At 42.5% G+C, this 10,674-nt stretch overlaps 1 protein-coding gene across 1 annotated transcript; it reads left to right on the top strand.

Moving 5' to 3' along the window:
- Positions 1–1,111: 1,111 nt before the first annotated feature.
- Positions 1,112–8,775, top strand: MED6 (mediator complex subunit 6). The gene is made up of 8 exons (XM_075614205.1): positions 1,112–1,206; positions 1,889–2,048; positions 2,949–3,040; positions 4,140–4,222; positions 4,504–4,612; positions 6,583–6,698; positions 7,290–7,317; positions 8,372–8,775. The coding sequence occupies exons 1-8, from the start codon at positions 1,185–1,187 to the stop codon at positions 8,500–8,502; spliced, it is 741 nt and encodes a 246-aa protein (XP_075470320.1). The 5' UTR covers positions 1,112–1,184; the 3' UTR covers positions 8,503–8,775.
- Positions 8,776–10,674: the final 1,899 nt, after the last annotated feature.

Below are 10,674 nucleotides of genomic sequence, written 5' to 3'. Positions count from 1 at the left end.
TCTCCAAGCATGAGCCCAGGGTGTCCAGCAACGTTTTCTGTGTACGCGCGGGTGGCGTGGCCTAGCAGTGACTGGCGCTGTTTGGCTGAGGTCATGTGATCCCTCAGCGTGCCTCAAACTCAATTTAATCTGTCTCGTCAAGCGCCCAGCGCCCGGGCACGCGTTTCAGACAGATTTCAATAGATTGTGCTGACCGCGCCAAGCGCAGTCAGTGGCAGCGTGGACACAGCATTAGCCCTGTTTAAATCTGGACAAAATAAATCACATTACAAAGTCTGATTTCATATCATGCTGACAGTCTGAACCAATGTTTGTCTTTCAAAGCTGGTGCATCCTGGTTCGCAATAACCATATAACAGGAAATAGCGCCTCACAAAGCAGGGATTAGCTAAAATCACACCATAAATGGGGTTTTGTTGGCAATACTGATGTGACATATGATCGTCAGTCTGCTGCACAGAACCTCAGCTCCTGACCAATTTTTCTCAACTCAAATACACTATGCAGTGTCTGCTGTGGTATTCGTGGTATTTCAGGTATTTCAGGTTGTATAAAAGAATGCAGCGGAGCCTAAGGTAAATCCTCATCATCCTTTCTGCAAATAACTAAATGTAGAAAACATAAAGCTCATATAACCATGTAGGCTCTGAATCTTTATTGCAAGATAAATGTGTTCTATTATGTGTTAAGTAAAAAAAAAAATGGCCAATACACAATTAGCCCATAACTGCTTTCATCTGTTGTTACTGCGCTGTGGCATATGTTGGCATATTATTATGCTTTAGCACGCCTCAGCTGCCAGCCAGAAATGGCAGGAAAGGTGTGATAAAATTTAGCAGCTCTTTTTGGATCTGGCCCTTAATGTAATAACAAAACAGCCTGCTAAACAGTAACTATTACTTATCATCAATAGTAACAATATTAATAAGGAATAATTCAATTTAGAAATGATAAATGTTTTATTATTAATAATATTAAAATCATATCAATAATGATGGAAGAGTTTAATTTATTAGAAAGCATATTATTAACTAGTAGTAGAACCCTCTTGCCTCAAGAGGGCGCGCTGTTCATATTACAACTCTATGATTCTCTATTCATGTGTTGGCAGGAAACACGCGTGTCGCTTTATTTTGACATCATTAGTGTTGGTCAGGAAGTTGGGTTTGTATGTGCGTTCCAGCATGGCGGCTGTGGATATCAGAGGTAGGTAATTTGCTCTGTAATCTCTGATCAGAGAGGCGCAGAACCAGGTGCTTGCTTGGGAACTCCTGCTGTAGTAGCAATGCCAGGGAAGCAGAATCACATGGACATCAGCTCCTTTATATCCCAAATAAGAAGATAGTAAAAGGCTATCAGTCAGTGCTTTCTCTGAATCACACATCATCATCACTATTATTATTATTATATTTTAGGTAAATCCAACCAAATGCATCATATAAAAATATAGTGGTTCCATATCCTTATTTTTTTGATATCAGATCTCTCCTATGTTTAAATACATATAAAAAGTTGAGTTGCAAATGTAACTGTATTTATTATATCATGTTCTTGTGTAGTTTGGTTAGCCCTATTAAAGGAATACCTTAAAAATAAAGTGGTTCTACATTATTATGTTACAGTTGTCATCTCAGCTGTGCCGATTTCTGTTTTCTAATGTAAAATATATTTGGACTCTCTCTCTCACAAATGAACATACAGTAATATTTACAGTTGCTATATATATATCATTTTGTTTGCACAAGCTCCAGCTTTCAATTGCATTTGCCTAAAGAAATGGTAAAAATCTTGATTTACTAAAGCTATTGTTCTGTTTGTGCCCCTAGAAGGGTGTGGATGAGTTATGGTTTCTCTATCACTAGCAATGTTTTCTTTTTTTGAACTGCAGATAACTTGCTGGGCATTTCCTGGGTTGACAGTTCCTGGATTCCCATATTGAACAATGGGACAGTCCTGGACTATTTCTCAGAAAGGAGCAACCCGTTCTACGATAGGACTTGTAACAATGAGGTGGTTAAGATGCAGAGGTTGACACTAGACCATTTGAAGTAAGTTTCTGAGTGACACCAATTTGACTATACATTTGCATCCCTGTTTAAGGAGAGAGTTGATTGTTTGCCAGTTTAACGGGTCAGTGCATACTTGGACCAAAGTGATGGTGCCAGTAACATGTAACCAAAATATCACCTATTTTTTTCTTTTGTAAACTTTGGAGAGGGGAGTGCTGCTCCCTATTGTGATATTGCCGTGTTCAAGAACTTGCACAGGCAAAAAAAAAATCTTCCCTCTAACTTTGCCTTTATTGGCTCTCTGATAAGATCAGGATGGGATAAGGGTATAAGGAACACTTGAATAAAAAAACTCCTCTTTCATACAGTTGTTTTGTTTTTATATGGAGAGCCGCTCAATGTGGTGGGTATGACCGCCTGTAAAACAGTCTAGCTACAGTATCGCCAGTATTAATACACCTACTACAGCAGTGTTTCCCAACCTGGGGAGGGATGACCAGCTTACAGGAGGCTGGGGGAACTTAAAAAGGGGGGCATGAATTGACAGGAGGAAGTGGGGGATATACATATTGGTAGAGAGTGGCAAAGAAAAAGGACAGCGAAAAGGGGGTAAGAGAAAGTGACAGTGAGAAAGAGGTTAGTTACGCTGAATCATGAACCCAGTTGTATGTATATCTTTATATAGCGTCCACAGTGTACTGAGCGCTTTTCAAAAGGGACGATACAGTACAGAGAATTATAATACAATAAGTGCAACAAAGTCAGACAATAGGAAAGGGAGTCCCTGCCCAGGGAGCTTTCAAAATACGTTAACATATACCACTTAATAAAGGAAGTCTTTAATCTTTCAAAATGATTTTTGGGGTTTCAAAGGCAAAACTGTTGTTTTTTGGGAACCTCTGTTCTACATTCTACTTTACACTTGCGTGTGTTTTTCAGTCAGATGGTTGGTGTGGAATATATTTTGCTGCACGCTCAGGAACCCATATTGTTCATCATTAGGAAGCAGCAGAGACAGTCTCCTACACAGGGTGAGTAAAACCCCATTAATAGTTTAGAGGAACATTCTAAACCTCCATCGTTCTTAATTATTTTGTTTGTGTATGAGTTGGAAGTTTCGTTTCCATTGGGAGCTCTGTGTGTAATTTGTTACAATGCATTTTAAGATCTATTGTTATCCTTACCAAGACTTTACACGATCAGTGGTTTCCAACCTTAAAACAAAAAACAAACAAAGATGCCTAAAGCTACTTCCAATGTGACAAAAATACACAATGGAATACCTATAGTTTCTCTTGAAAAAGGGTCATTTAGTTTAACCCTTTGGCCAATGCATCTTAAGCCTGCTGCCACTTCAAGGCATGACCGTTAGCAGGTCCTAACACTACCTGAGTTAAAATTCTTATTTACCTGTATAATTTCAGGAAGAATGATCTGCATTGGATCTGTCGTAACCCAGCAAAATGAAACAGACCTGCCAACTTGGAAAGTGGGGAGGGGCGAGCTTAAACCTTGTGGGCGGGGGGGAGGGGCCTCAACTGCGCACACACACACACACAGTAATATTTGGGGTTTCTCAAAGTTTGTTGGGTATCTGTGTGTTTATTAACATTGTGCAGCTTGTCTCAGCTGTTTTTGGGAGGTTAGTGGCCCCTCCCCTCCCCCCACAAGGTTTAAGCTCGCCCTCCCCACTTTCCAAGTTGGCAAGTCTGTTTCATTTTGCTGGGTTACGACAGATCCAATGCAGATCATTCTTCCTGTAATTATAATGTAATTATTGAAGTGGCAGCAGGCTTAAGACACTTTGGCCAAAGGGTTAAACTAAATGACCCTTTTTCAAGAGAATATATAGGTATTCCACTGTGTATTTTTGTCACATTGGAAGTAGCTTTTGGCATTTTTGTTGTAAACATTTAGCCACGCCCACTAGCACTCCTTTTGACACACACACACACACACACACACACACACACACACACACACACACACACACACACACACACACACACACACACACACACACACACACACACACACACATTAATGTTAATGTTTGGTGTTTCTCAGAGCTTGTTGGGTATCTGTGTGTTTCCAACCTTAAACCTGAAGACTGGTAAACTTCCTTTGCAGCTATTCCACTGGGTGATTACTACATCATTGCTGGCGTGATCTATCAGGCGCCTGATATTGGATCGGTCATCAACTCCAGAGCAGTAAGTCTACCCATCCTGTCTTTTCAGAACTGCATTATAACCCAGCTCTGAGCACTATCATGCCTTTGCTCCGTCATGTCTGAATCGCTAACAAAAGCCGTTGTATGGACCATGATATTAATATTTTTTGCCAGATTTCAGGCCTGAATATAAAGAGCTTGTAAAGTCTTAATGTAACAAACCTAACACATGGGTAGCAAAAAGTATTTTGTGAATAAATACTGTAATTACTACTTGTTGCTGTGTGATACTGCTCATTAAAGGGTACTTGGTTGTTCTAGCTGACTGCAGTGCACGGGATACAGTCTGCGTTTGACGAGGCCATGTCATACTGCCGGTATCACCCGTCTAAAGGCTACTGGTGGCACTTTAAGGACCAGGAGGAACGAGGTACACACAGTAATTAAAGTGTCATGGTATTGGAGGGAACTAAGCACCAAAGTACCAATGCTTTATTTGACGCACCTAAACATGTACTTGTAAAGGAAAACCATCTGATGTGTTTCCCTTTCAGGTCTTGGTACATAAACCTGTTAAATAAAAGTGTGTGGGGGGGGGGGGATCTCACGCAGTCTGGAGATGCCGGGATGTTTACTTGCCTGGAGCCAGTCCCCCTCTCTCCTTCCCCCTGGCGGAGGTACGGGGAGAGGGGTGTGTGTTTGTGTGTGTGTGTTGCAAATGTTCCATCTCCGGGGAGGGGGGGGGAGGTGTGGTGTGTGTATGTTACAAGGCAACACCACAGCCTCCCGTGTTGCCCCAAAGTTGTGTATTTGTGATTCTCATTGGGTTGGGTAACCCTGACGAAGATCCCTTTTGGGGACAGAAACTACCAAAAGATACGAGTATCTAAACAGCTTATACATTGAACTGTATGGTGAATGAGACCCACTAAAACATGATATAAAACATGTAGCACATAAGCACAAAAGAGGGCAATTGCTGGTTACAGACTGAGACTTGGTCCCTGGTTATAAGGAGCAGTCCTGTCACTGCACAGAAGGGAAGCAACACAACAGATAAAGTTCACTAAACAATCATCTCTTTCCGATGTCCTCCTATAATGAATGAATGTGCATCATATACATATATATTGGTCTCTCACCTCTTCCACAATCAAACCTGCAGATTTCTCCATTCCTCTTCTGGGGATTTTATTACTATAATGATGTTTATTTCACTTTCTCCCTGCTTGGAAGCGAACAACAATCTTACTGCTGTACTTCTGACTGGGGGGTGGAGAGGGAGGGCTTAGGATCCGGTTACACAGAGAAGAGGTCTCTCAACACTTAGAGGATTGAGTGCTGCCCCTTTTACACTGTTGGGGCGGGGGGGCCTGGTAATTGCTGCACTCTAACACACATACAGACAGTGTGCATATATATATATATATATGTGGGGATGTGATGGGCAGGGGGAGGATGTGATGTGCATGGAAGTATTGTGTGTGTGTGTGTGTGTGTGTGTCTGTTGTCAATAAAGCTTTGAAGAAAAAAAAAAACCCCCCTTCTAAATCGGGAGCCACACTCACACCGCGTTATAAGTGGATTTGCGTTGTAGTGAATCGTGCTATAACGGGGTATGTATATATCTATCTCTAGCTCTCTATCTCTAGCTCTCTATATTTCTCTTCTCTTTTTCTCTCGTGTCGCGCGTTTTATATTCATCTCATTACCAGACTTTGTTGGCCGTACTAACCTCGCAGCACCAATAGTATAGCAGTAGGCAAAAACTGTAGTGATGAACATTTCAAAGTATTTAGCAATTTACAATGGGGGGATAAAGGGGGGAGACGGAGGAAATCTGAATGATCAGAATTGGGAGTGAAGTACAAAAGTGTTTAAAAAGTATTTTTTTTGTTTTTGGTGCAAGTATGTATATCTTTATTTGAATAGCACTTTCCATGTATGTTGCACTGTACAGCAGTAATACACAGGGCAAAATAGGAAACATGGGAATTAGTTGTTTAGACTTAACAGCAAACATTAGAAAAAATAGTTCCTGGTCCAAAGAGCTTACAATCTAAGTAGGTAGAATGACAATGCGTGCAGTGGATTTTGAGTTGATACCTTTAACTGGTATAATGGATTGGTAAATGGTTCTTTAAAGCTGACTATCTCTGTACTGAGAAGCGTGTAGCCAGCTGCATACCAGAAACCATCAGGTTATGGTGGGCAATAAAAACAAGTAAAAAAAACTTCTACTGCGCACTGGGGTAATGCAAACACAGACTCTCCCAACCCAGCGAGGTGGTGAATCATGTGCAAGCCGTTTCTATCATGTATCCCAATTCAGCACAGCAATCTACAGACTTCAGTAGTTATTGCATGTGATGCCTGCTCTGTTATTGTGTGTCCTTCCAGATAAGACCAAGCCAAAGGCAAAGAAAAAGGAAGAAGCCAGCTCCCTCTTCCAGAGGCAGAGGGTAGACGCCTTGCTTCTGGAACTCAGGCAAAAATTTCCTCCCAAATTTGTTCAGGTAAATCTGCAGTGCAGGGCCAGAAACCGCAATATATGGGGCCGTGTTTGCTAAGCAGTCGTCTACCAGAAGACATGTCACATCCTCCCTAGCCGGACAACTGCTCAGGAAATGAGCCTTAACCCTTTGCGGTCCAATTAATTTACATTAAGTGCGCCAGTAGGTCTAATTTAATTTTCGGAAAAAACATACAGCTTTTTTTTTGCGCGCACACGCACACTGCACACTGCACACGCACCACACACACCACACTCACAGCCCCCTCACCCCCCTACCTCCGTGTCAGCTGCTGGGGCTGCCTGCCGTGATCGGTGCAGGGCTGGGGGCGGATCGGCGCAGGACTGGGGGGGGGTTGGATCGGCGCAGGAGTGGGCGGAAGGAAGGGGGGCCCCCCATCAGTGCGGCTGCTGGGAGAAGTGTTCAGGGGATGTGCTGCCGGCGCCTCACCCTCCCTCCTCCCTCCACGCGATCTGACATTGGACCGCATGTGGAAAGTAGTAGTGTCGGATATAGTCCGACATTGGACCGGAAAGGGTTAATGTGTTTGGTTACGGGTAATATCTAATAACGTTTGTATTCTTTATATTGCAGCAAAAACCAGGGGAAAAGCCAGTACTTGGTAAGTCGCAGTTTCCTAGATCAATGCAACAAATCGGACACCAGGGGTAGAATGCACAAATAATTTGTATCGCATTAGCGTGTTCGAGCTGTGACTTCAACACCCCAACGTGTATATTGACTGTTTGAATCGGTCACAGTCCCTGGCTCCGTATACAGTACAGTATGCACTCATTTCATTTTTTTTCTCACATGTAAACCTTTCATGCAGTGAAATATTTGACTTTTGTTACCCTTTTGTATCTCTGCTCTGATCTCCTGCCGTATATTTACTTGTCAGTCTCCTTACAGCATTGTTCTGTCTGCTGCACATTTCCACCACTTTCCCGAGTCTCAATCCTTTTCACATAAATTGGAGCCTTCTTTCCTTGCTCCCTTCTGTCCGCTCCCAGCCCATTCCTTTATCTCCAGCATTCTCATCAGAGAGAGGTTCTCCAATGTACTATACAAAGTGTGATTGCGTACGTAAGGAGGATAAGGACTCGCCATTACCTCCATGTCATGAAATTGTAGAGCAGCTCTGTTTTTATTAAAGTAGCAACCTCTGGATCCATGTAGGTGGGAGAAAAAGCTTTCTGTGAAGGGAATGCTGCTTTAAAGGAGCTCATCCAAATGGCACTGTGTGTGTGTCTGTGTGTGTGTGTGTATATCTATATATCTCTGGGGGTCTCTGGCGCTGAACCCCGTTCATTTCAGCTCTGGGAACCCTGTGCTTCCGGAGATTCTTACCTCCTAAGTAGCTGCTCAGCAAGCATGGCTACAAAGTTTAAAGCTCCCGGGTCACATGGGCCAATAGGAAGCCGCACCGATGATGTCACAGCTTCCTATTGGCCGCAGGCCAGGAAATCTCTGAAGAGCGGACATATTGTGAACCCTGCTAGCCGAGTAGAGCTTTCTCTGGAAGACGGGCGTCCCCGGAACTGAAATGAATGGGGTTCAGCTTTGGAGACCCCCTGATAGATTTATTTATATTATATATGTATTTATTAATGGCTGGAAGTTTGCGGCATGACTTTTTTTTTTAAGTCTTTTTAAATGATTCCTGTTTCTTTTAGTGGAACAGGTAAAGAAAGAGCCGGAGCAACCTCCGGAAACGGTCAAACAGGAAGAAAAAGAGACTGCGAAATCCTCCCAACAAGGAACAGCACCCAAAGGACCCCCGGAGAAGAGAATGAGGCTACAATAGCAGGCGGGCAGTGTCTTTCATATGCGTGTGGATCCAGTACAAGCTGCAGAGGGAGGACCGTTTTGAAACCCCATAGAATAACTGAGCTTAGTAACAGACTTGAGAAAAAACCCTGTTGTATAAATACCTGCTATTAATTACAGGTGCCAGCTGTGACACCGATGCAACGGGCATTCTTTAGGTTCATGTCTTTTAACCCTTTGAATGCCAGAGGGTCCGGCAATGCAACACCTCTTGAACTAAAGGGATTAATAAATCGTTTTATACTTTAAACAGTGACTCTATCCTTTCCATTTCATCCAGTGACATTCTCAAGTTATCGACTCCTATTTTGTATTGTGGGGTATATATACTTTTTTTCTCCCCTGGGTTTAAGTGTTTGCCTAAACGGGGAAAAAAAAATCATATTCTAAAGAAAAATGGTGAGAAAGCGCTCTGTAATTTTACGTGTGTTTTGCGGAGTAAATCTACTCATTAAGTTAAAAATAAATAATGGGACTTTGTTAAACTAATTCCTGGTAAAAATGTTTTCAGAAAAACGCAGGAAATTAAATCTCCCATTTTTATAATTATCAGTAAGGTCCAGATTCACTAAGGGGTGCTAAGCGTTGGCACGCAATAACTTCCAGTCATTTGAATGGGAGTTACGGTGTGCCACAGCTTGGCACTCTTTTGTGAATCTGGACTCAAGGGGGAATTCTATATAGTTTGAAACGGTTGTATTTGGCCAACATCCCCATGGACTAAAGCGATTTTTGGTATAAAGCCGCTACTTCGGACAAGAGAGTATCTATATCTTGTTTATTTGGGGCACTCGCATGCCAGTAGCCCAAATAAACGAGTCGATATCAGAACATTAAAACCTAAATGGGAAAGTCTTGTTTCCCTGCCAGAAAGGCTTGCAGCTCATTAAAGGATTGATCCAAGAAGGATCAGAAAGGTTCCCCCTATATTTACCACTCCATGCTGGGTGTCAGTAAACGGACGACAATAGTCCAACAGATAATTACTGTTATTTGGTCTATGGACCCAATGGAACCGGAAAGATCATAAAATAATAAAGTTGCCCATAAATCTCTGTGATATAATATCTTGGTAGGATGACATATACAGTACTTCTTGTCTATGTGTAACAATGCGCGGAACACGCCCCCTGCGGCGTGTTTCTTCTGTACCTGTTTTCTTCTGATCGCCGTCCTCTAGCTGCGACTCAAGATGCGGGCCAATAGGAAGCTGAACCTGATGTCACGGCTTCCGATTGGCCCGCAGGGAGCGGGAGCTTTGAAGCTCTATTACGTGATCCCGGCTAGCGGAGCGTCTACCGATGCCCCCTACAAAGGGAAGTATCTCCAGAAGCGGGGTCCCCGGAGCTGAAATTAATGAGACTCCCTGCTTCAATCCCATGTTAAAAAATAAAATAAAAATAGCTTGGGTTGCATCTTTTAAAGCCCAGATCCACAAAAGTGTGTTCATGGGAGCGGAGGCGTGCTAAACTTTGCACACATTTGTGGGTCTGGGCCTAAGGGCCATGTTCACTGAGCGGTGCTAGTCCATAAGACGCCTTATGGCCCATTCAGGTGATTAATGGGGCAGCACTGCTGAGAACATTAAGTGAAGAAGCCAAGGGCCATGTTTTACTAAATGATTCTTGGTTGTAAGGTGTCTTATGATTTAGCACCGGTTACTAAATAAGGCCCTAAATGTGTGTGTTAGGTCAGGGAAAGAGACAACGGCTTCCTAAATATAATAATACATTAACCTGAGCTGCTCGGCAGATTCTGAGAAACACTTAGCACATCCTGTTAAATTATATTGAATTAGTAAAATAATTGTGAATCCTGAATGTGCAGTTTGAGCAGTGGGATAAATAATCCCATTCCATAAGAGACATTTTCTCAGATAAGATCAGAAGTTCCTTTTTTTTATTGTACAGTATGTATGTGTGTTATATACACACACCCACACCTATTCTCTCATTGATGGATGTATGGATCATGTTAATGAGTGGCATGTATAACATGATCCATACATACATGCCACTGTCATTAACATGACCCATACATGTCACTCATTAACATGATCCAATGAGTGACATGTATGTATGGATCATGTTAATACCAGTGGCATGTATGCATGGCTCCTGTTTAATGACAGTGGCATGTATGTATGGCT

The sequence above is a fragment of the Ascaphus truei genome, chromosome 9 (assembly GCF_040206685.1).
Source record: "Ascaphus truei isolate aAscTru1 chromosome 9, aAscTru1.hap1, whole genome shotgun sequence".
NCBI classification, from domain to species: domain Eukaryota; kingdom Metazoa; phylum Chordata; class Amphibia; order Anura; family Ascaphidae; genus Ascaphus; species Ascaphus truei.
The sequence above is the reverse complement of the archived record's forward strand: the minus strand, read 5'-3'. Positions and strand labels throughout refer to the sequence as shown.

Excerpts from the sequence above, each read along its gene's own strand:
- MED6 (XM_075614205.1), top strand. The coding sequence starts at position 1,185 with ATGGCGGCTGTGGATATCAGAG. Across the intron at positions 3,041-4,139 it reads GAGACAGTCTCCTACACAGG|CTATTCCACTGGGTGATTAC; the intron begins GTGAGTAAAACC and ends CTTCCTTTGCAG. Across the intron at positions 4,613-6,582 it reads TAAGGACCAGGAGGAACGAG|ATAAGACCAAGCCAAAGGCA; the intron begins GTACACACAGTA and ends GTGTCCTTCCAG.